At 40.2% G+C, this 26848-nt stretch overlaps 1 protein-coding gene across 1 annotated transcript in view; it reads right to left on the minus strand.

The window, feature by feature from the left end:
- Nucleotides 1-12520: 12520 nt before the first annotated feature.
- Nucleotides 12521-26848, minus strand: part of SORT1 (sortilin 1) — a 47359-nt gene continuing 33031 nt past the window's right edge. The window contains exons 12-20 of the mRNA XM_026677886.2: nucleotides 26596-26698; nucleotides 26211-26376; nucleotides 24879-25069; nucleotides 22460-22649; nucleotides 18539-18655; nucleotides 16384-16492; nucleotides 15803-15909; nucleotides 14600-14711; nucleotides 12521-14362 (exon numbers count right to left, since the gene is read on the minus strand). Of these exons, the coding sequence (XP_026533671.2) occupies nucleotides 14348-14362; nucleotides 14600-14711; nucleotides 15803-15909; nucleotides 16384-16492; nucleotides 18539-18655; nucleotides 22460-22649; nucleotides 24879-25069; nucleotides 26211-26376; nucleotides 26596-26698 (1110 nt within the window). The 3' untranslated portion in view covers nucleotides 12521-14347. The remainder of the gene's footprint in view (nucleotides 14363-14599; nucleotides 14712-15802; nucleotides 15910-16383; nucleotides 16493-18538; nucleotides 18656-22459; nucleotides 22650-24878; nucleotides 25070-26210; nucleotides 26377-26595; nucleotides 26699-26848) is intronic.

Genomic DNA, 26848 nt, shown 5'->3' on the forward strand with positions numbered 1-26848 from the left:
AGCCCTAGGAAGGAGGCAATGAAAAACCATTTCTGAACTCGGGCTCAGTGAAATGAGTAATGCTGTGGGTGTTCTTTCACATTGCCTGGAGGCCTCTTTGCATCTGGGAATTTGTTGTCTTGATTGGGATTGCGCTACTCCAGAGAGATCCAGTGCACAATCTGGGGGTTCTCCTGGACTCACAGCTCTTGCTTGAAGAGCAGATAATTAGGAGGGCCTTTGCTCAACTTATGGTGCACCAGTTACAGCCTTTCCTGGATAGGAAGGCTTTCCACTTAGTCACTTATGCCCTGGTTATTTCCAGTCATTGGGAAGTATCCAGAAGCTTCAGCTGGTACAGAATGTGGTCACATAAGCAATTTTGGGCACCCCAAGGACAGTTCAAGTAACCTCTGCTTTGCAAGCTGCATTGGTGCTGATTTGCTTCTGGATCCATTCCAGGTCAAAGTTTTGATGATGATCTTTAAAGCCCTGCGTGGGCAGGCTTCCACTCTCCTGGACTTTTGGAAATGTCTAGAGACCTGGCTCTTCTTCAGGGGGGGAAATTACCAGGGAGTGTCAACTCCATCATAATTACCAAGCTACCTGCCAGCTTCCCATAAGATGTCATCCAAGAGCATAGGCAATGGGGAAGCCAACAGGGAAGATCACAGGTTGCTCTGTGAAGTCTTCCTGACCTGCACAATCTTCCCCCAGCCCCTCTGCACTGTGCTGGTAACTCCTATATCCCATGCACATTTCTTGACCTGCTCCATACCCCCACATATGCCCACCCAGACCCACATGGCACCTCTTGCGCCCCAGTGCTTGCTTCTGATCCTAGTCTCACTCTTGTGTATCCTCCCTGACCCACTTGGCTCCTCTCACACACTCTGCGCACATCCACATGCAGTTCCTGATCCGTGCTTTACTCCCACACACCCTTCCTGCCCCCTTTAGTCTCTCCGGCACCCCCAACACACCCTACCCAATCCTCACTTTTAACCTCACAGTGATAAGTTAGTAAAATTATTTAGACTTGTTGTGATAAAGTGGTAAGTCACTTCTTAATATATTTCTTTTTCTTTACTATATTCTGATTTTTTGACATTTGTTTTTTCTTTTCTGCATCTTCTAGATTTTACTGCTGTACTGTAATTTTCAATAAGATTACTGTTTTTAAAAAATTCTAGATGAGTCACTCCGGCCTTCTCCAGATTAAAGGCCCTCCTGTCTTGATCACTGTACAAGCTATTGCTGTTTCCCACTCTCCTTGAACTAAGCATAGGCCTACTGCTGCTTGGTCATCAAGATAGATGGAAGAAGTCATATAATCCTATGAAGGATACAGATATTTTTAAAGCAACGTCGCTTACGTTAAGAAGCTTTAGGTAGAGGTGGCAGCTATATTTCTCAGGAGTGAAGAAACTCTTTTTTCCCCCTTTGATTTTCATTCCATTACTGGTTATAGCCAGAATCAAAGTGGACAGATTTAGATATAGCTTTTCTATGAATAGTACATGTGTCAGTGTGAGGCAGTAACAACAAAAGAGAAGTATACCCAGGCAATCTTTTTCATTGGGAGCTTGGCAATTTGAATAGTGTGGAATGGAGATATGGATGTAAGGGTGGATGGATACCATAGTCTTAGGGGTAACCTGAATTACTGTAGGTTTTATTTGTTAGAGGGGATGCTTCACAATAGTGGCTGAAATTATGGCTCTTAAGGGATGAGTGCAGAGAATCTTTCTTCCTGAGATCTCATTAGCCTATTTGGCAAGACACTGAATTTCTTAACTCAAATATTAAAGGTTATTCCAGGGACTCTTAATTCCCAATGCAGAAGCATCAGTGCAATTAATATTGCCTCTAGAGACCTCCTTCTGTTGTTGCAACTAGAACCATTTGAAGTGAACAAACATGTAATATTCCTTGGGAATGAATCAGCGTCCAATTAAAGGTACACAAACAACTCAGAAATAAACAAAGCAAAGGCAGCAACCTGTAGTTTGGGCAGGAAGAAAACTATCCAGAGACATTTAAACTGAGCAATTCTCTCCAGATGTGCAGTAGAATATGTCATTGGTTGAATAGCATGGCTCAAAAAGAAGCCGTATTTAGGACCAATAATGAAATTAAAAGGTAATTGTTCCTTCAGATCTTTTAGGGAATGAAGCAACTAGAACTGTGACAAACTAACGATATCCCAGAACTATCGTCTTTTCCCACATGAAGAAAACAAGTACCGTATTTGCCGGCGTATAAGATGACTTTTTTGCCCTGAAAAACATGCCTCAATTGGGGTCGTCTTATATGCCGGGTCGTCTTACGCCGGCAAATAGTAATTGGGAAGCACTGCGGCTGCAGCGGCTGAGAGCACTTTGCGCACCGGTGGAAAGCCGAATCCCGTGAAGCCAGGAGCAGCCAGCCTTCTCCCAGCTCCCAAGGAACGAGGCTCCGCACCGCCCGAGGCTCCGCTAAGGTATCCGGCTGGGGCTGTCAGAGTTGTTACTGCTGGCGCAGCTCCGCGTAGCTCCAGTCCAGCGTTGCCTCGGAAGGAAAAGGCAAAACCAGGAGCCGCTGCTGCCATCGCAGCGCCACCGCGGCTCTTCCTTTTGCCTTTCCTTCCGAGGCAGTGCGAGACTGAAGCTGTGGGCGCCAGCTGCTCCTGACGCCAGCCGGACCTCAACCCGACCCGGGCGGTGCGTTTCATTTCACTGAGGAGCTGAAGCTGGACTGCTTCCTTCACTCCGGATCATTCACGGTGCAAAAATGCCTCAAAAAAGTGCAAAGTGGAAGGCGTGCGGCGGAAGAGGGGCGATATAACAAACTATATTTTGAGTGGAAATGTTGGGGGGTGGTCTTATACACCGGGTGAATTGTCTTACGCCGGCATATACCAAATACATATTTTAAAATTGGTGCAAATTACGTTGGCTCTGGTGAGTGCTTCATAGGAATCTTCCGGCTTGGCAATAATAGTGCAACCCCACATCTTTGGTAATCACAGCCTATATATAACATAAGCCTTATGATGAGCTACCCAAAATATCTATCCTACCCAGGTAGATGGTGCTTAGCTGATTCTGTCTTTTCTTTGCCCTCTGAAAGAGATTCTTTAATCTAGCTCGGAATTGGAAAGAGAGACAAAAGCAGATAAATGGATTAATGCAGCGATTTGCAAAGGCCAGGAAGAATGTCAAGTGATACGCTATATACTTACAAGCTGTGTTTAACAACTCTTCATACCTGATGAAGAAAATCACTAGCCAGTATGGAAACCACATGATCACAAGTACTACCAAGTTGACCAAAATCATCACTGTAGCTCGCCAATTAATATGCAAGGTAGCAGCTGTCTGAATGGATGTTACTCTCCTCATCCTTAGGCTGAAGATGATCTTGGAGTAGCAGATCATCATCAGCAACATGGGAGGCAAGAATACCATCCCTCCCAGGAGTCTTAAATAAAGGGTCATTTCTTTGTTTTCCATTTTGTTCACACAAAATATTTCCCCTTCCAGGAGGATCATTTTATAATGAATCCAAACAGGAATGGTGAACAAAAGGCAAACGATACAAATGAACACACAAACACCAACTATCTGCTTTAAGGAAATGGATACCACTCGCATTGGATGGATTACAGCAGTATAGCGGAGGAGGGAAATAGCCAGCATACTATAGAAGTTGGCGAAAGAGATCCATAAGGACAAGATGTGATTAGTGACACACAACAGGTGATTCAAGTGCCAGTTCTTGAGAACGGAATTGCCAAACATCACCAGGAGGCTGTAGAAGAAGAAGAAGAGATCAAGAGCGACTATGTTGATGTAGAGAAGATCAGTCAAGCGGGAGATATGGCTGCCACTTTTTCTTTGGAGACCTCTGATGAGTACAGAGAGCAACAAGATGTTCCCTGGAATGCCCAAGAGGAAGAAGACAGTATAAAAAACAACAAACACTGTCTTGCTGTAGGACAGGAAATGTTCACTCAAGCTAGAGCTGGTGTGGTTCCTTGAACTTGAATTTGAAGCCATCGTTGCAGGAGGTCTGATCTGCTACACAGCTTAGCAATAATTTAAAGCTTTCCTTCTTTTCCTGGAAACAAAACATGTGACAATGAACTGAAGTCAGAACAACAGGATTGGGGATAGTTTCAATAGTGAAACTGTACTTCCAAGTACCAAATTTTCCAAGAGTTCTTTTTCATTTCTGTCTCTTGCTCTACTCTACAATTCTTCTTCAGCTATGTTTAATTATGATATATAGGCTATTTTTCATTTTAAGATCTGTTGTATATTCCAATTTGGCTTGTATGCACTCCCTGAACGTTTTGTGTTTAACGGTCAATGAAAATTTAATAAAGAACTTAAAGAAGAAAAAAAATCTAGTTTCATAAATAACATCAAAGAATGGATTGGACTGGTTTTAGAAATATAATCCAACTCCCTGCCTAGTGCAGGAATCTTTAACTATAGCATCTCTCAGCAGTGACATTCCAGCTTTTGTTAAAACATCTCCAAAGAAGCAGATTCTATAACCTCAAAGGCAATCTGTTCTTCTGTTGAAAAGCTCTTACCTTTAGGATTCTTTTTCCAATACCCAAGCAAAATATACTTCTATGTTATTTAAACCCAAGTTCTTTTTCTAAAACAAATCGAACAATTCTGTTCTGTTTTCTGCATGACAACTCTTCATATACTTCATGCTAAAACCTACCCAGTGTGTCCCACCATTCCTTGGTTTTTCCTTCCTTCTGTAACTACAACTAGGGTGTTTTGAAGTTCTGTGGCTTTACACAGAGCCATTCCAGCTCCAATTTCTGAAACAAAGTGGTAAAATGCAACATGGAAAAAAAAATGATTGTCACTTCAGTGCCTCCAATCAAACTATTAGGGTGGGTCTCATAATTTCACCCACCTGTTTGGTTCCAATAAAAATAAGCTTTGACAAGTGCTCATGCAAGAAAACAGAACTGGGAATGTGCTCTGAAGCCTAGAAATAGGGTGCTCGGTTCATGGTTTTCATAAAATCAAACTTCAAACCTCCATAGTAGCCTATGTGTAATTATATCCCTAAAGAGTTAGATTTTAGTCAAACATAAGCACAAAATTAAACATAGAATTAATGGTACTTAAATGTTATTCTGGTATCATTCTTAAATTGCATCTTGTGTCATTTTTATATCTGCCATCATGGAACAAGAAGTCAATTCCACCATACTAGATTCAGAGCCCTGAGCCCACCAAACGTATGTGGAGTATAACATTATTTATAGCAGACAATAGACCATCATGTGTGGCATCTATACTTTTTCTATTGAGAAATGCATTGTTCGTAATATGAGGTAGTCCAATATGGACAACATGACAACTATTTTAAACTTGTTTCTACAACTTCTGCCACTTTTTAATTCTAATGCATCACATTCTTAGCAAAAAAAAAAACTATGTTGTGCTAGAGAACTTTGTTCACCCATCCTATTGGCATTAACCTGAAAATGAGTAACTCCGTTTCCTGGTCTTTTCAAACAAGAGCTCCTACCTGACTGCTGGTGCCTGGACTAGGTACCACTAGAAGAAAGCCAAGTGATGGACAACGTTATGCTGCATTGTTTCTTCACCAGTTGCCTTCACATTTCAGTACCTCTATTTATATTATTTTCAAACCACGAAAGGTGCACACCCACATGCACACTGCCAGATGGGAATGCTGACAATTATTACCAAGGAAAACGTACCTGTCAGCAGCGACCATCATTTGCAGAAGCAGGCAGCTCATTTATAGATTCATCCATGCATTTCATCATCTGGAAATTGGAATTGGTTTTCCAACCAACGAGCCATTTTTTTCTAAGCTGATAGTCCTTGATGATTCAAAACTCAATAGAGTTGTGTTAGTTTGCTATTGCTGTTACCGCCTCCAATAATAGTGTGGGTCCAACTTCAAAGGATCTTGGCTTGACAAGGACACTATAGACAACTTGGTGCTATTTGATGATGTCCAAGAAAGGGATGAGGTACCTCGTTCACCTCTGTGTAAGTAGTCTCGTGGTATGTATTCTCTCTCATATTTGTTATTTAATGACCCAAAGGTTAATATAAAAGTTTTAACAGTTGTGTATTCCATTAAAATGCTATTTACACGGGAGTGTAGTTTTTAGCTTGTAAAGTCACATATCTCATCAATACAGTAAAAGTCCTGTGTAGGCAATAAAAATCATATAACAGGTTTGCATCTGACATTTAGTGATCTGCTGTTTTCAACTGTTATTAGATATCACTCTAATTATGTAGGATATCACTTTGGGACCTGCTTCTTTATTTTGCTTGTATCAAAAATTGCTTTAGCATTAGTGAAATAAATTATTTTCACATCAAGCTTTGTACATTCTTGCTTTTGTCTAATACTGATTTTTAAAATCAGGAAAATGCACTTCTTCTCTAAAAACTAGAGGCCGATATCGGGAAACCAAAAGGATGCATTTGGAGAATACAGGTGTAGACATATAAACTCTAAATAAAAACTTAGCCATTTCATTTCTTTAATATGGAAAACCATTGTTGGCTTGAAATATTTACCATTAAATCTCAAGAACATTTTATCCTTGAACATTCCATGCCTTTTGTCATCTTGCAGAATTATGCTTAGAAATAAGAAGCTATCCTTGCTATTTATCTTGCTTTCCTTTGAATTCCAGGCATGTTACTTATAACAACGTAGCTAAATGTAGGGTACCTTAATGTCTGATCTTCATAGTTCACTCCATTTTCCCCCATATCTTTTTAAACATTTCAATAGTTATCAAGAGTGTATATGATACCAAATCTCCAATTTTTCTGCCATATCGTCTTTACTGCTTCGTATTTGTGTGTGTGTGTGCAGAATGCATGTTCTGCACAAATCTAAACACATTAAGCAGATCTTTCCCGATCCAGCCTGCCTTCCTTCTTGATGCCCATTGTGTATGAGAGATATAAGATCCGCGCACCAATTTCAGGGGGAGGAATGGAACAATCTCTTTCACAAATGCATTGCTGAACAAAAGGGTTGCAGGGAAGGACAAAGGAAGCAGCATTCAGGAGTGGCACAAGTTAAGTGCTGCAATTAAAACTCTCAGGTGGAAAATAACTGCAGAAAGGCACAAAGAAAAGCTGTATCTTGATGGACTACAAGCATCCAGCAGCTAATGAAGGTATGAAATTTAGAGATCTTTCCTAGGGCCTTAAAGCTGTTCAGGAAAAAAAACCCATGAAACAAAACCTCAGTAGCGTTCTGATTGGGTAAGAGGCTGAGCTCTGAGCATTAACACTGATTTTTAAGAAGTACATCACTATGGGAGCACTACTGACGGCTGTAGATTTTAAGAAAGGCAAAACGACTTGAGCCACTGATATAATTGATTACCATGCAACTTACCATCCTATAAACAATATCAGGAGTATTCGTGCTGACTAGGAAACAGCCGAAGATGCTGGTGTTTTGAGGGAGAATAATATTCCTAAATTCAAAAGACCCATCTCCTCCATTGTTTGTAATGACTCCAGGCTTCAGATTTTTCCACAAACATTTTAGAGTTGTCACTTTATACTAATGAGAAGTACTGATGTGGACTTGATTTTTTTTTTTTTTTTGAGTTTTGACATTTTAATAAGAAAAAAGGCATCGTGGAAATACATCCTCATGTCTTCATCAGTAGGTCCCCAAAACTCACTACAACACTTCACAAAGAGTAGTACCATTTTACTGAGAGAAGTAGGAATAATTTCAGCATTTAGTGGTGATGATAAAAGACAACACATTTGAAGGAGAGTTGAATTAATGTGCTGGAACTCCTTGAATTTATTTTGATTGAAATGGCAAGTACTGTAAAGCTTTTTAGAGGAGGGGTGAAAAGATAATTGCACAATTTCACTGAGAAAGTGCTATTCCTTTATTCCACTTAGATCAGATCCAAGGCAGACAGCTTCTGTCAAGAATAGATGAAATATCAAATGCTACCATTTGTTCCAAAATTCCAGTATAATTTGTTCCATTCAGCTAGTCACTTGGATCAACAGTTCTGAATCATTATAGTGATTTTGTAACCTAAAAAATTCTGCGACTAGATACCACCCAAAAGCAAATATTGAAAATATTTGTACTTGGGTCCACAAGCATTTATAATTTATTTGTATACTTAAACTAGTTTATTTGTACAGTGATGTATAGATGACAAACTTCACAAGGATTTGAGGTAGTTTTGATTCATTTTTATTTCATCCATATAGCTGCCTATCTCACATATGTGACGCTAGGTGACTTGCTACAAAAATAATTAATAAAAACACATAGTAATCAGAAAAAATTAGGAAGTCTGAGTACTCTTGATGGAATGTTTCCAGGCTTCCTAAAAAGTCCAGAAGTGCTTTTACCTTCAATAGCCATGTGTTTTAAAGGGCAAGGGAAGTCACAAAATTATGTTGCCAAGCCACTACCTTTATCACCTATGGATGGGCATTTTTTTTCTTAAAGATTGCAAAAGGACATCTGAATGTGCAGCAGAAATGGACCTGTGAATATATGGATGCAAGCCAATGCAGTGTTTGCAACATTGTTAAATGTGTTACCCATAAGTAACGGAAACCACCACATGTATTTTGGACCCACTGAAGTTTCCAAGTCATCTTCAAAGGAACACTATGCAGAGGATGTTACAGCAGTGTATATGTGAATAGGAGCCACTGTTGTCCTGACATCCTGATCCAAGGTGGCCCATAATTAGCACAATTTTTGTGGTATCCACCTGTTGCTCTAGCAAAACCCATGAATCCAAGAGAACTCCCAAATCACACACTTGCTCCATAAGGATGCAACGTTCTCAAGAGCTAAGATCAGAGATGAAATAGAGCCAAATCCATCGCCAACTAACAGTAATTCCATTTTGCAGGGTTTTAATGTGAATGTATTTGAACTAGAAGGCCCTTACAGGCCTTTTGTGGTATCCCCAATTCAGTTTGGAGTGGCAAAATAAAGAATAAATCTAGATATGAAATGTATTGGAAATAAAAGTCCTATCTACCATATTAGCAAGATGAGCAAACAAGGATGTGAAAGGGAAACTCTGATGAAACTGCAGCTTTCTATTGGGAAGGAGAGAATAGAAATTTCAATCCAAAGATTGAAATTACAGGACCATTACGCTTTAAAATATTCAAAGAAAATTAAAAGTTACTGTTCCATCCAAACCATCAGATTTTAATGCTCGCTTACTCCACTTCTAGCCTGTTAATCAGTGTGGTAAGAATGGTTCCATCACTTGCCCAAGCTATATATATACATACATTCTGAAACAATTTTTTTTTTGAAAGCCTGAAAATAGCACTCTCCTCTCTTACCTCTATTTAAGAGTCTCAAACCGTGTCGCTTGCTCTTAAAATATCATTCTGCATTTAATCAACTTGGAATGAACTTTATGCGTATTAAGATCTGAACAGCAAGAAAAGTGAAACTGTTGCTCAACTTCAACTTTCCGCTCCCAGAATGGAAGCCTGGAAAGGGACAACTCACTGCCCCAACTCGCCACAGGACAACCCGTTGAAATTAATTTAACTTTTGTATTTGTTGAATTATCCTGGGGTGAGTTGTCCCACTTCAAGTTGTCCCTTTCCAGGCTGGGGAACTGAAGTCCATACATCTTAACATTGCTGAGGTTGAAAAATATTGTATTAAAGAATTGGCAATTTCTTGATTGATAACAATACAAACTTTGTGGAACTCAGAGTGTCATGACAGATGCCCCAGTGCTCTTCCATGCATTCTTATTCATGACCTGTTTAACTTGAAGCATAATTTTTCAGAAAGAAAGGCCTTGAGCTTCTTCCATGAAACAAAAGGAAGAGACCTAACCTTTCTAATAGAGAGGTCCTGCAGACTATTCACAGGGGAAATCAAAGAACTGGTCAAGTTACTATATAGAAGAACACAATGGTTAAGAGAGTAAGCAGTTAATTGTGAAGGCAAACCAGGGATAGAAACTAGACCTCTTTCATTTATACAAAACCAGAATATTGTGCAGGAAGTCTGAAAACACGTGCTAAGTAATGCTTAATTGTAAACATAATCCTATAAGAGCTTTGATACTCAAAGAGTAAAGGTAGACAACATAAACTCCAAATAAAAGCCCATTTATTAATTCTAACCCAAATATTGCAAATATACAGAAAAATACCAGTACAAATTTATAATATAGCCAGGCATATTTACAAAACTCTATACATGGCTCCTTTGTGTTATCTTTTGCATGTTGCCTCAGACTGTACATCTTAGGAAATTTCTGTATAGAGGAGTGCTATTAACAATGGCTTTTGGCTACACAGCATTCCGTAGCCATCCCACAGATGGTATGGAACGAGAACGGTCTGCCTTGCAGGCACATTAGGAAGACAATTATGCTTCAAAGCGCATGCAATGGCAACACTGCCATGGTTGCTATGTTGCTTGGGCAACATTTACAAAACAGTGAGAAATATGTCACATTATCTACATATTCAACACTATGGGAGGAAGACTACCACTGCCCAGCACAGATGTGTAGCAGTCGTAAGCCCCTGATTTACTGGGCAGATTTCAGTTTATTGGAATGTTCTCACCACGTCAATGTACTCTACCTTGAGAAGAAAAGGCTAACAGAAATGAGGCAAAGGAAGAGGCCCCAGGCCTGAGAGAGATAAATACCAATAACAAGATTTCTAAACCTCTCAGAGACAGCTTCATATACAGGGAAAATTAAGATATACTAGAAAGAGGAAGTAGTCATATACACATTGTGCTGGGGAAGATCTATGACAGATTTTCTCCTACATTTCCAGTACCAGATTTCAGTCATCACATCCAATTTAGCGGAGCAATTTAATTCTACACAGGGGAGGTTCTGCACAAGTACGTTTAAATAGTTTTAGAGTGTAATAAAGGACTAATTATCTTTTATTTCAAGAACTGGTAATCATGAGCTTTAAGCAACATCATTGCACTGTACAAGTTACATACCTGATATATCAGGTGTGCTTGTGTACTATCCAATATTATAAGCAAAAAATAACTTGTGGGATTTTTATGAGGAACAGGTCTTCCAGGAACATTTCTTCCTGCCATTTTGCTTGTCTTATGAGCAGGGGTCCCCAACCACCGGGCCGCGGACTGGTACTGGTCCGTGGAACATTTCCTACTGGGCCGGCGGTTTGCTGGGCGCCGCCATCTTGTTTGACGAGAAATTGCTTCCGGGTGAGCTTTTCCGGTTGGAAAGCGGCATTTGGGTCCTCAAGGAATCCTCGCGCCTTAGTTTCATCGAAAGGGGGGGCTTCGAATGAAACTAAGGCGCGAGGATTCTTTCAGCACCCAAGGCAAGGCGAGCCGAGCGACTGTCCCAAGCTGTCCCGGCGAAGCCCATCGACAAAGGTACAAAGAGGAGTTGAAGGTGGCGGGGAGAAGCGGGGACGGCTGGCTGGCCGGTCGCTCGGCTCGCCTTTGCCTTGTCATGCGTGCTGATGCCGGTACCGGGCCGCGGATCATTTTGTGATGCCGGTACCGGGCCGAGGCACAAAAAAGGTTGGGGGCCACTGCTTATGAGTATTCGTGTTGGTGCATTCATTTTTTTCATCAGGGATCAACAATCTGGAAAGATTACTACAGTACTCTGGGCTCAATTATATTATGCAATGGTACAAAGGAAGAAAAAGGATCAGAAACCACAGTAAGGCCACAGTAAGAATTGAGAGAGATGGGGGACAAATTCAAGACAACCGCTTGTCTTCAGGCTTTTCACTCTCATTTTATTGCTATCAAAGGAGAGTTGGAAAGCATTATAACTTTAGTAGCCCGCTCTATCTTGAAGTACCAGCTAGCTTTTGAACAGCTAACAAATCCTAACTGATCTGATGCAAGTCACCAGTAACAAGCTAACTGCATCTCCAACAGATCAAGCTTACCCTTAGGGACTACGTCAAGATGAAGTGAAATTAGAATAAAGTTATTCTAAGTCCAAATGAAAATGAAGATGAATGATGAGATAAATATTAAACAATCACCAAAGAATGCAGAAGGTGGTAATTTTCAAATAGGAATGTGTATGTTAGATCGGGATGAGATTGTGTAACATATGAAATTTGTGATATTTGTTGCCCAATTTAGTGCAATATAAGCTCAATTTCCTCCATTTTTAGTCAGCCCAGAGTCTTTGCATACTCCCCCACCCAACAACTATGATTTCCAACGCTATGATAGCAGCATCTCAAGTATCATAATCTTTCGAAGTATATCTCAAGTGCCAGATTGGTAGTATGGCAGCAGAGAAGAAGAGAAATCTCATGCACGAACCTTGAATGGGTATTTTTTGCTGGTTGGATCCTTTTCCAGGTAAGACTGAAAGGGAATAGATGGATGAACATCATCACGCAAAACACCCTGAGATCCGGATTTAGAACTGACCTTAAAAGAACAGGTTCTTTTCCATTTTTTAAAAAAGTTCTACCTTCCAAGCCCAACTCTCAAATGAGGAAAAGTCAGTCACAATTCTTTATTTTTAAAGAAACTGAATTCATATATCTGAAACAAGAGTATCTTCTTATGGGTGTGATCCTTTAATGAAAGGAAGAATAAAAACCATCAAAAACCAAGGTTAATGTTTATGAACATTCCTTTGGAGTGCAAATAAAAGGATTCCATTTGTTTTATCAATGAGGTGAGCAACATGGCTCAGTGTTTTGCAGCTTAGTTATCACTCTGGATGCAACAGTTGAATCTGGAAACAGTTTTCTAACGTTTTGAAGCAAGCACATGGTATCTATAATGGAATCCCTAAAATAGTCTTGAAATATTTTTTAAATGAAGAATCCTCCTCCAGTGTTTTCCCCAAATTTAGGGGGAGGGGGGACACCTCAAATTTCAACTTCAATAACCATGTATTACTGTCTGTACACTGCAGCTCTTCTCTCCACCATGAGTGGAAAAACCTCACCATTGTTACAGTTGAATTTACCCAAATATGTTTCAGCAACTGGCCGAAACATTCACTCAGTAGCTGAATGTATTGGAAAATATTGCTCTCCTTCCATCCCAACCTGCACCCCAAATATATTTTGAGGATCAAAGAACCTCCCAGAGCACAGATGAAAACTGCAGGAGGGAAGCATTAGAATCGCCCTATTGGGAAAGCAAAAGTCTCCCCACATAAAATTCAAAGTTGTCTTTTGGGGTCTGGAGTGCTTTCAACTGGTCAACTGGTTTTCTGGTAGATCAGTTTCTAACTAGACTTCAAGACAGTTTGAATTAAATATTGTGAAGATTCAATTTCTATTGCTTTAGGAAAATCAAGCATACGATTTCAGAAGGGTTTTACAACAGTTTAACTGCATTGATACAGAGGGGCTCCACAATAAATCCACAATAGTAAAATGGTGATGAAGTGGCAAGCACCAACCTATTGCTTTCAAGAAAACAGTGAAAAGGAAAATACGGAAACCTTCATAGTGCTGTAGCATGGAACAAAGGTTTCCTTCAAGAAACTGATCTAATGTATCTAATTTAGTACCTAAACAATTTAAATAGTTCTTACTTCTAACAGATCTGTACCGCTTATTTTTAGATTATTATTTTTTTAAACCATCTCTTTCCCATCCAGAATGGTGCAGTTTGTTTCTGAATTTATGGCAGTACACATGCTAATTTCACAGTTCAGTTCCTTGGAATCATAGGATATTGGGCTGCAGACTCAGTTCAAGCCTTGGAGTCATCCTTACATTACACAGTACACATCTACCCATTTGATTACATTTTAGATGAAACAAAAATAAAATGCATTTTGGCACACAGCCCATTGTGATGCTGGTTAATACCCACAATCTCTGACCAGCATCTCATTGCTCTGTTTGCTAGGAGTGTTGTCATGCTTAAGATCTTCAATGCAATTTTATCACAGTGTTGGAGCGCAGTATGTGTTTCCCATTTGGGGATTTGGGAGTTTCTTCCAGCAGCATAGTACATTGTACCTAGTAATGCTAATATTTAGTGAAATCCTTATTTCACAGTCCTATTAGTTCTCCCTTTAGAGCTGGAAAAATCTGATTAAAATAAAACTATATTTAAATTAAACAGCTTTCCTTCTTCATTCCACAGAGTTAGAGAACCTTGACCTCACCCTTTAAAAAAAAATCTAATGCAGTTCTTGCAGCTCTGTTGGTTTTAGACATCTGATAGAAGCAAAAGGAATATAGACTCTCTCAGAAAAGGGAAAGGCATCGATATCGGAAGTAAAATGGACTGTTGGCAATCATGCCCTTCTACAGCAGCAGCCAAACCCATGAAGTGTGCAGTCCTAGTGAGAACATCGCTACTCCAACAAATCCTGGGCAGAAAGAGAAAGAAAAAAAAATATTATAAATTAATTAGCATTTTGAATTAAGAGTTCTCCTCAAACTGGCTGTGGTAAATATAAAGCCAGCTAGTCTCTTAGAATCCCCATTACCTGAGAAAACAGATGATCTTTTTAAAGTGACATGTGCTAAAACAATATAGAAAGACAATTCACAGTTGTCAGGTTCTCATCTAGCCAATACTACCCAAAAAGATGCATGTCACTTGCCTCATCAGAATCGTCATGGTAACCAGATTTAGTGGCCCCAGGTATGTCAAGTCCTTCAAAGCCATTCGCTTCTGCGTGTTGCTGCAGGACAGAATACCGATGAACCAGAAATCTAGGAATGTGAAAAACACCAATGAAAGAACGATTGTACATTCGGTTATATCAGTTCAGACTCCTTTAAGAAGTTAAAGTAGAGATCTTTTGAAGGTCTTAATACATCGGCTGCTATTACTGGTCTCATTTTTTTTTCAGTAAACTATTTTAAGCTATAAAAAGTGGAAGGAACCTTCAAGATTATAGAAACTGGAACAGTGGTCAGAGAAGTTACTAAGACTGGAAATAATCAGTGATTCTCATTGTATCAGTGGTTTTTCTGAATCTGTGATACCAAGTTCTCCCTAAATGATAAGCAATCCTCCGTCTCCATCCAATATACAACTAGGCAACAGTGATTGGTGAATGATTCTGACAGATGGCCAAATCTGATCTGAGCTTTATTCTTGCTCTGGGTGAACCTCTTATGGGTTGGCCCAGGCGAACATAAGTGAATGTTGTCACTGCTCTGATTTTGCCTATGCAAGCCTTTCAACTTTAAAAAAAAAGAAAAAGAAATTTATCTTTCCCCTTCCAGCTGATCATGATACTCAACCCCCCCCATTTCATGTTGATCTAAATCAGGGGTGTCCAACCTTGGCAACTTTAAGACTTGTGGACTTCAACTCCCAGAATTCCTCAGCCAGCAAAGCTGGCTGAGGAATTCTGGGAGTTGAAGTCCACAAGTCTTAAAGTTGCCAAGGTTGGACACCCCTGATCTAGATCTAAAAGCAGATTTTTCTAGATTATTCACAGCAGCCCAGCCTGATATCTGGAACAATCAGGTGGCTCCAAGGGCCCAGGGGGCTACCTTTTCCCCACTGCTTTCGTTCAATCACTAATCCCAATTCTGGAAACAAACAAAATCAATGACTTCTTTGGAGACGAAAGAAAAAAAGAAAGTGCTTAGCAGCATCACTAACGCTCAGTTTATAGGAACATGTGTCTTGTTTCTCCTCATACAAGGATCACATTGCTACCAATGCATTTCAGTTCCAGTTCTCTTGCTTCCACATCTGTGTAACAAAGATGGCATAGTATCTCTGTTCCATTCCCCCCCACACACACACACACAGCTCTGTTATTGTCATTCTCCACTCTGAGGCTCACCTTCCCCCACAGACGTATTTCTTAATGATGACTACTCCAGCAACGGCAGTGAGGAGCATCAAAGCAATTACAGCCAGGATGACTGGAGTAGAGTTAGAAGAGGTATTCTGCAGAAAGAAAGCAGAAAGCTGTCTGAAGCTTTAAGCAACACATTATTAGACACAGGAACACTGTAGTTACAAAGTGCTTCTATAATGATCTTTCTAGCGTCTCTCAATTGCTCCTTACCAAAAGGGACTGCACTCCTGTCTTGAATGCAGCAGATTTGGGGAAGCAAAAAGAAATTGGAAAAAGGTGAAGCACTTTGCAATTAGATTTCCCTCACTCAAAATGCTAATCAGCAGCTAGACTGCAAAGCAGCTGCTCTTGGCAGCTGATCTCCAAAGCTCATTTATCACAATGACTGCACAAAACTGAGGTTAATAGTATCAGAACATTTTATGAAAAATACTTCGTAGGCATTAATTATTAACTGGCAGTGCCCCCCCTCCCTCTTTTTAGACTATGTTAGAATGTTTTCCCTTATCCATCACAATTGTTTCAGCAGATTTTTTTTCCCTTTTATTTTTTGTGTAACATACCAATGGACTTGACTTCAAGTAGTCATTTGTACACTTTTGTTTCAGATCGGTCTCTTTACGTTTGGGATTCTTCCCACCTACACATTTGTCCCCTGGGATTTTCCGATATCTGAAAAGGAAACCCAGTTTCAATAAGTAATTTTCTGCAACAGGCAATTTTCTTTTAATGAGTGACTGCATCCCAAGCCAGCAAAGATTACTTACCTGTGTCAGTGCCAGTTCAGAACAGGGAAGTTGAATGGTATTTATTTGTCTGATTAACCTTGAATTATCTCAAGCTCTACAAAACTCCCCTACAGTCAGCATTATTTTAGGACTGGCCCTTCAAAATGATATTTAAACAATTAACATGATGGCCTTTAATCAATGAATGTTCTTATCAAGCTCTCTGCTCTCAAAATATTTCGGCAATAGAACTTTTGGGTCAATATAACATATACATCAGGAGAGTTTCACCCGGAAAAAGAATCTTCTCTAACCTCATATCCTCCAAATGTGCTAAGATTAAAAATATTTATTATCGCCCTGCCTCAGGAAGCCTCCCCAGTGAAGTCAGCCTGTCTCCAACTGGCAGTCATTTTTTCCACTGCTGGACCTGTTTTGTGTCCTCTGTGGCTGAGGTTTCTCTGGAAGGCCTTTCTTCAGGAGTCTCTTAGTCGGTCATCCAATCTATCACAGGACTTTCTCAGTGGCCTGCGTCACTACCCTGTAGAGCCCCAGGGTCCCTTACTAAACCTGCCTCCTGGACCATCTCCAGCCCCAAGCCTGTTGGCAAGCTTTTTCAAAGCCTGGTGTTGCTGAATTAGCTTGGTTAGCACATACTTAACTCCCACTAAGTCTTTCTGTTTTTGAGCTGCCTTAGCTGTATCTTCTCCAACTGTTGGAACAACAGCACACCTAGCTGTCAACAGTTGCTTCCTTCTGACTTCCATCTGCTTAACTTCCATCTCATGTACTTAAAAACCAGTGTTCCTTTTACTTTCTCGGCTCAGTGAACTTCAAACAGCAACTGAAACTCCTTCATCTCTCACTCACATTTCTACCTTGTATTATTCACACAAGAGTGTTAGGTTGTACGTTCTCTCTTTTGGCTATACAAACCTTGCAGGATCCAATCTGGACCAGAGGTTTAATGTTTTGGAAGTAAAGTTTGTATACAAATGAAGGCAAATATGTAAGTGTCCCAGTATAATGTTGCAGGATCCAATCTGGGTCGGTCGCTGGGACCAGAGATTTAGTCTTCCAAGCTTTTGGACTAGGGCTGGAGCCAGGGGTGGGATTCAAAAATCCCAGCAACCAGTTCACTGCCCAGTTGCTGGGTGGGCGTAGCCTACTGGAACTTCCGGGAGGGCCATTTTTTGCCTTCCCAAGAGTCCAGAGGCTTCCCTCAGGCCTCTGGGAGGGTGAAAACGGTCTCCCACGGGCTCTGGAGGCCCCCCGGAAGCCGGAAACAGGCCCCATTTTTCCCCCCTCCCAGAGCCTCCACACGGACCCTGCATTTACCTGCATCAAAAATGGGCCACGTGGAGACTCCTGGGAGGGGAGGGGTGAGCAGGGTCAGCCAGTCAGTTGAAATACTCGTTCGGTGAACCAGATGCAAATTTAACATCCGGTTCACCCGAAGTGGTCCGAACCGGTAGAATCCCACCCCTGGCTGGAGCCCATTCTCAGGGAACTTCTGTCTCACCAGAGTGAGACACATTATGGTAAGAGAAAAGTTCCCTCAGGACAGGCTCCTGAATGAGTCCGAAAGCTCAGAAGGCTAAACCTGTACTCCTCATGACTGACCCAGATTGGATCCTACAACGTTATCCTGGGACACCTATATATTTGCCTTCATTCGAGTACAAACTTTATCTCCACAAACAGGCTGGATCACTTAAAAGCAGGAAGAGTCTGCAAGGCACACCTTTCCAGACTTGGCCAAACCATTTCCCACCATAGGCATTCCCTGATCCCATGGGGTTTTCTTATTGGCTCAAATTATAATTTGTAGAGGGGGATGCTGTTTAACAGAGCACTATGGGCCCCCAAAAGACCCAACAGTTTACAAAAGGATCCACAACACTAAGGCCATCTTCCAATTTCTCTTGCTGGCTAAGGGCATCCATTTGCATGCAACTGCTAATGCATTAGAATCCTACAAGAAAATTACCCGCTGGTCTTTAACAGCTCTTGCTTCCCATACAAGCAGAACTCCAAGTCATGACCCTTCAGCTCTGGCTGTTCCACACATTCAGACTGGTTTTCTGGGCGGAAATAGCCAAAATCACTGGAGGACAAATAAATAAACAAATACATAGGGAAGAAAAGCCATTGACTTCATCTGAAACATATTGACATGTGTACACAAATATTTACTGATATTTAGCTTATGTGGAAAGAAGACCGTAAAGATTTTGACTGTTATCATGATACTTGTGGTTATATAAATATCTGCTGAGGGGAAAGGTGATTATTAAGGTGTTTTATCATGAATGTAATGCATACATACACACGCACATATACACACACGTGCATGCATACCCTTTCAAAATAAGTAATGAAAGGTTTTTCTGTGGCAGGCATTGCAAGCATAGCAAGCAGAGGATGATACAGAAATGACAGGTGTTCCTGATTTCTGTTAGTCTCTCAGCTATAGTCTTCTACTTGATGGTGACCTTCCCAACTCAGTATGAAGATGGTACTCCTGAATGCCAGATTAGAAAACAAGAAAATTATGGTAACATTCAGGATCTGGCTGTGCACTATTGACCTTACCTAACACGTATTACAGAGATCAGGTTGGTGGAAAAGATGAGGTGAAATTGTCCCTGTTCTCTTTGCCATACTGGTCTGGGGACAAAAAGTCATAGTTGCTTCAGTTTATAATGACTTCATTCCCAACAAAGTGCCCTGCAAAGTGCCCAGGGAGTTTTGAATGTTTCTCTTTGAGCAAAAGTGACCAGAACAAAAAAAAAAGATTCACCAGAACTACAGCAAGTCCTTGGTTAACATTGGAAATTGGGACCAGAATTTTTAGCGCTAAGCAATGTGGCTGTAAAGCGCAATGTCATGTGACCACATTGCTTAACAACAGCAATCCCAGCACTCTCCAATGCTGTCATTAAATGAGAATTATTCACTGTGAGTCACAGGTGCTTTGCAAACAGGCTAGTAAGCAGATAAGGATGGTATGAGTGCTGCAGGACCGGTGGTGGCTGTCGCCAGGCAGGGAGAAAGTGCATGAGTATCTCACAAGAATACAGTAACTACTTGTATTGTTAATTCCACAGGCAGTTTCTCCATTTGAGCTTACTGTATTGGAGGTTTTCAGACTGGTGAAATCATCCCACTATCATCCCACTTCATTAGTAATGAAGTGGGATGATATGGCCAGTCTAGAAACCCCCATATCTTACTTTCTTGGGAGTTATTCAGGATATCAAACACTAGGCTATCCTGAATTATACAGGTAGGCCTCAATTTACAAAGCTCATTTAGCAACAGAAATAGCACTTAGACTTATACATCACTTAATAGTGCTTTACAGCCCTAATCAATTTACAGAGTCAGCATATTGCCCCCAACAATCTAGGTCTTCATTTTACTGACCAGGGAACGATGGAAGGCTGAGTAAACCTCGAGCCAATCAGAATCAAACCCCTACCGGTGAGCAGTGACTTAGCCTCCAATATTGCATTCTAATCACTGCTTCATCACAGCTCTTTTTTAGAGATTTAGTCAAAGTTACAACAGCACTGAAAAAAGTGATTTACAACCACTGCAGCATCCCCATGGTCACATGATCAATCCAGCCGTTTGGCAACTGACTCATATTTGCGGGGTCCTAGGGTCATGTGATCACCTTTAACAAGCAAAATCAATGGAGAAGCCAGGGTCACTTAACAGTCGTGTTACTAACTGAACAACTGCTATGATTCACTTAACACCTCTGGCAAGAAAGGTCATAAAACAAGGCAAAACTCAATGTTTCACTTAGCAAACTTTGGGCTCAATTACAGTTGTAAGTCAAGGACTGCCTGTATTTTGCTATGTAGCAGGACATACTCTGATGTTCTGGACATTATTGGGTTCAATTTTTTTCATGGACAGATCATTAGGTGATAGTAAGTTTTAGTTTGGTGTACATTACTTGTTACCTTCCATATTTTGGATTACAACTCTCAAAGTGCCTTACTGTTGGCCATGCTGTCTTAGGGCATTAGGTTGTCTAATTCTACTTTGGACAATATGAGCCTATAAAACTTACAGGAATGAAAGGTTTACTACGAAATGTACAGAGATGGCTCAGCATGTTTCTCTTTTATCAGCTCATGATTCTACTGAAATTCTAGTCAACTGCTTGAAAAAGGAAATAAGACAGATAGTTCATGCAATGCAATGATAAAAATACAGTCAAGCAAGTTTGCTAATTTTCCAGGAAGTTCAGAGTGGTAGAATAAAGCTGGAACAAATTCTATTTAAATTTAGGTTAAAGCACATATTCAGGCCACATACTGTTGCTGTTTTGGGGTTATGATATTCAACAGTAGTACTGTATAGTATCTTAGTTCTTGAATGATCTTCAAGATTCTCTTCATGTAACAGGTAAACAGTTACTTGTTAGAGAGGAAGCCTTTTCTTGGACCTCCCACAACAAACTTACCTAAGATCATTGGTTTCTACTTTCATTAGTAATGTAAATTAGAAATCTGGTCCTACCATGTTTACTGGTCCACTAATCTTTAAGAAAGGAAAATGGGACACTGTATGAAACAAGCAGCCAATTAGTTAGTGCTTAACAGCCTGCTGATTTCTCACTACCATTGGTGATGTTTGCAAACATCCAGCTGATGAGCTGGCTAGTGAAGATTCCCATATTTCCAGAGGACACTTTTTTGCGTTGAGAATAAGCACCTAATTTGTAGTACATTAAATATTTAAGGCACACATGTATATAATTGAATGTATTATATTCATTCACATATTGCATGAATGAAAAATACATGAAAAATAGGTCTTGTGCCAAAATTAAAGACATGATATACATTAGACGTTTAGAACAATTGTATTACTGTTTGTTGACAGTACTGCGGGCGTGAAGGTGCCCTTACTGTAGGTGTCCTACTGCAGGCGGAAAATGCCCTTTTTAAAGAAATATTCGCAAGTGCAACCATAACTGAGAACATGCAGAAGCACAAAAGAGTGTCATCTCAAACAAACCTATTAATAAAACCTGGTAATCATAACGAGCTTCTAGCCCAGCTCTTTCTTACTGCTTGCTGTAGTAATCTCTACTAATCTTTGTGACATACTAAGTCACATTGCTTTCTCTTGTTCACTCGTGGTCACTCATTGTAATAGATTTTGTAGTTTGGATACTAGCATGCTATGCCATGTCATACACAGAAGGTAGCAGTGTTCACACTTCATTATTTATTTTATAATTTATTTGAATTAGTGTTTATTAATGTGGTTAGTGTGGCTCTAAAGTACTTTGGTTTTTTAATCCAGCCATTGGATCTTATAAAGCATGCATAGCTTTGCAATTAGATCAGAACTAGGCCACTATGATGTGTCCAATGCTTAAAACAAAGCATATTTTACTGCTATATGTGAATCAGGACATTGTCTAATGCAGAGGTCTCCAAATTTGGCAACTTTAAAATTCGTGTACTTCAAGTCTTGAAGTCCACAAGACTTAAAAGTTGCCAAGTTTGGGGACCCCTGGTCTAATGTCTGACGTTTAATAGGTCATCAATGACACAGATCAACTTCCCTGATGATAATGGGGCTGGATTCTGCTGTCACAGCCTGAGAAATAGAAGAGACTTGAAGATGGCAGTAAGAAAACTGAGTTTTGTCAGTGCAGCAGAACAGAGGAAGCAGAAAAATGGGGCCTGGCCTTAGAAGAGGGAGGAAACAGTGTCTCTGGTACAGTTCAACCACAAGATGCAAATCTTGAGCAGATACTGTGCCATTATTACTGTAAGCTCTAATGGAAAAATAAAGACAGGAAAAGTAAAAGCTTATGCCTTGTAGTAAAATTTGTTAACTGGAAAAGGTGTTACCAGATTCTTGATTTTTAGCGTACCAAAGAAAGTCATCTAATGTGCAAATGCAGACAGATGGCTGCTTGGTCACAATGTAGTCCCGGCCATTTTTACAGACAGAAGATTTGCGAAGGCGTTGATACTCCTCCTTGTAGCCCAGTATGCATCCATCTGAGGGGTTACTGGGATTGTTGGAATGAGCCAACCACTTTGTATAGTCCTTTTCTTCACCTGAGGAAAAAAAATAATGGCCAGATTTCTAAGATTACCAAAAGAAACTAAATCGAGTAGTAAGTGGTTTTCCTGACAATTTTCAATTCTTCACACAGTGTTACAATCAGGTATTACTAAGGGAATTGTGTAGTTTTTCCAGTTTAGAGTTTGCAAAGCTGCATCTCACAGGCCCTGCATTTGCAACACATACCAATCAACAAGAAGGAATGAAGGGAGAAATCCCTGCTCCCCTGTACAATCAACTTAAGCGAACAAAGATGGAGGAAATGTTTTGTAGAATTACATAAACAGTCTAGAAATAGCTGGAGTATTTATCTGTGCCCTTACTTTGGCCCAAAAAAGTTGCTCAAATTCTTCCATTATTTCTGAAAAACCAGAGATTTACAGAAATTAAATATACATTTTAAAATTATTTTGCCTAGCTCTGAAAATATTAGTGACTGGAGATCACTAATATAGTCTCACATGGATGCTGCTGGGTGGAGTGGGGGAGGGGGAGGTGCAGGTCACATGCAAATTGGGCCAGGGGACTATTGTGGTGTGAAAGCTGAGGGATGGAGACACAGTGCAAGTGCAGGGAAGCTGAGGAAAGGAGAGCATGGTAGGAGTGTATGGAGGCTGAGCGGAGGAAGGCATGGTGTGGGTGGGAGCTCAGGGAGGCCGAGGGAAGCAGAGTTTGGCACAGGAAGGCGGAGAGAGAGCAACATGTGGTTTTCCTTGCCAGCTTCCTCATTGACTTTGCATGTGGGAAGCCCACAGGGAAGATTCCAGATGGTGATTACGGGACTGTGAGACGTTACAACTGTCATTAAGAAGTTGCTAGAAATGGGCCTCTCCTCTCACATCTGCTGTTGGATAAGGGACTTTCTTACTAACAGACCCCAAACAGGATTGGCAGCTATTTTTCCTCCACTCTTGTTCTCAGCACTGGCTCTCCACAGGGCTGTGTGCTGAGCTCCCTTTTGTATTCACTCTACACCTATGACTGCACTCCCTCTTGTCCCACTAACTCTATAATAAAATTTGCAGATGACACCACGCTGGTGGGACTCATATCAGGAGGAGACAAGAGGGCCTATAGGTCAGAGGTTCTCAGACTGGTCTTATGGTGCAAGAGTCATAACCTCACCCTGAACATCAAAAAGACCAAAGAATTAATTATAGACTTCAGAAGATGCAAAGCAGAGCCTCTCCCACTACATATCAATGGAGACTGAGTGAAAAGAGTTCATAGCTTTAAATTTCTAGGAACTCATATTTCCGACAACCTTACTTGGTTGGTCCACACTATGGCCACTGCAAAGAAGGCCCAACAGCGCCTGCACTTTCTGAGGTTGCTGAAAAAGAGTGGTCTGGGTGAGAAGATGCTGGTTTACGTTTTACGTTCTACCATTGAGAGCATTTTGGCATACTGTGTAACGATGTGGTATGCTGGTTGCTCTGCAGTGGAGAAGAAGATGCTCCAGAGAGTTATAAACACAGCACAAAAAATCATCGGTTGCTCTCTTTCTTCTCTGGAAGAGATTGCAAAGACCAGACTCCTCTCTAGAACACTAAAAATCTCCACAGACCGTTCTCATCCTGGACATTCATATTTCGAACTGTTACCATCAGGGAGGCATTATAGGTGTCTTAAAATGAGGACTAATAGATTGAGAAACAGTTTCTTTTCCAAGGCAGTAATTGTCTTGAATCAAACAGTGCATTTGTGATTTAGTCCTATTACTATTACTATTACTATTATTACTATTATTATTATTATTATTATTATTATTATTATTATTATTATTATTATTATTATTATTAAATACTCTGTAGTGTGACTGTGATGTGGCGTTTGGGGCACTGTACTGGAGTAGCTTTCAAATTTCATTGTATTTGTGGAATGCAATGACAATAAAAGTATTCTATTCTATTCCAAATTCAAGCTGATTGCCAAGTGCCCAAATCATGATTACATAACTGTGGGGGTACTGGAAGGGCCGGAACTTTGAGGACCAGTTGCAAGTACCACTCATGTCACAACTTTGAATACTCACTGAACCCTCACTGAACAACCAGTTGATAAGTAAGGACTACCCTGTATTCTAATCTTGAAAGGTACCGAATCTTCTCTGAATAACATCGCAGCTAATACAAGATGTTCTGCTTCAGTTACTTTTCTGATTTGTAAGCCCATAATAGTGTGCGGCTGCTGGTATTTCTGTAAATAGTAAGATCACTCACAGTCTCTGCTGAGGAGATCTTGGAAATCAATGGTGTATGAGATCCACTGGCGAGATAAGAAACTCTCTTGAAATCCCCAGATGCTAACATTCATTGATTTTGCTCCAGGTTCTGATGCCAAACCAGTGAAAAAGATGGGTTCCTCACTGAAAATATAGCTGTGCCAGCACTGTCCTTCATCTGTTGAGAACCTAAAATAAATGAGAATTAAAAATTTCAAAGCATGGCTCCAGTCTATTTAAACTAATCAGACGGCTAATTTAACAACTGTCCTTAACAAGATGATTCATCTTATTAGGCCCCCAAATGTGGAATCATTCAGGAAAAAGAAATCCAAGCATATATATAACACAACCTCCTCCCCACCTCTTTTTTTGGGGGGGGGGGGGGAAAGGAGGATATGGTAAAAAAAATAGATTTCCTCTCAGGAAACAAAGCTCCTTTTTTCCTCAAGAACTCATGTCTTCACAAGAGATTACAGGAAGTCAGTCTTAATCATCAGTCACTGAGAAACTGAGAAACCCGGCCACTGTCCTGCATCTGCAGCAGTTTGCAGCATCCCAAGGTCACATAACTTGCAATTTATTATTTTTGCCATAAACCAATGTTTACTTTCGTTTTCCAACAAAAGTGGTCATTGCAAACAATGAGTTTGTTTTATGACTACTTAGTGATAGTGATGTTCACTTAACGACTGCCACATCTGCTTAATAACTGCTGCAAAAAATGTCATAAAATTAGGTCAATGATCCCAATTAATGATCAGCATGACTTACAGCTGTAATTCTGGACTCAACTACAGTACTAAAGCACGGATTACCTCTATTACCCCAAATTATATGCTCAAGTATGACTGCCACCTCCTTTCTTCTTTGCATCCTTTTTCCTAAGTTTTTTTCTTGGATATAATTCCATGTATATTAACTTCAAATTAAGCCCCTTTGTCTGGAGAGTTTAGTTTCGAAATAAGAGTATAAATTATCTTGCAATCTTTTTTTATCGAAAGCTGACTCTTATCCATTTTCATATATTTCATATGCTTTAATTTCAAAGCGATCCAATTTGACATTATACCAGGAAAATAATTTCTTTGAACTGCTGTAACCAGTAATGTGGAGTCTCAAAGTGCTTTTTTTAAATCCCCAACAGGCAATTGGACTTTCTGGACCAGAAAGTCCAGTTGCCTCTTGAGAAGAAAACAAAAGCACCTTTGGGACAACCATGACCTGGATAACTGAGAATCTCCATAGACATTCAGTAATGTGGAGGTTAGAAGCAAACAGAGAACTTATATCCTCCCACTAAATGAATATTAGCAAAACTCTCGCATACTTAATCTCTCTGACAAAATGAGTTTGTTCAACAGCCACAATGATGCCCCCAGAGTCCAAGATTGCATAGTGATGGGGACCTTCAAGTGTCCGTGACCAGGTGTAGCCACCATCATCCGAAATGTAAACATCTGGGTTTGTTATTGAGATAGCATCTCCAACACTTCCTGCAACATAAAGCACCATAAATGGTAATTATGCCAATTTTCTCATGAAGACCTACCACATGTATTTCTTTGTCAAGCCCACAGTCTCTCACATCCTTTTACAGAGTATCTCTCCTAATCAAGCAGGGAGTAAAAGCAATCTGAAGGAGCACAAGAAAAGTCTCTGCTCTTGCACAGTATTTCATTACATATTACATGTGCATAAGATTAATTCATTACCATGAGAAATAATAATTCCAACAGCATTTGGTTCAGTCAGAGGTGCCATAGGTACATTCAGCTTCTGGGAGATGCTATAGGAGGCATGAATGTGAAGGTTGCACTGTAAATATAAGATAAATCAAGAATGAGGGACAAAATACAAGTGCATCATTGATCTGATTTCATTAAACACAAAGCTAGCATCATTACTTGTCTCAATGTATCTGCCAAAATAGAAAATCTTTACTAATGCAAAGCCAAGGCAGACTAA

The sequence above is a fragment of the Notechis scutatus genome, chromosome 3 (assembly GCF_049901735.1).
Source record: "Notechis scutatus isolate UNSWTSFEM ecotype Mainland chromosome 3, rNotScu1.2, whole genome shotgun sequence".
Classification (NCBI taxonomy): domain Eukaryota; kingdom Metazoa; phylum Chordata; class Lepidosauria; order Squamata; family Elapidae; genus Notechis; species Notechis scutatus.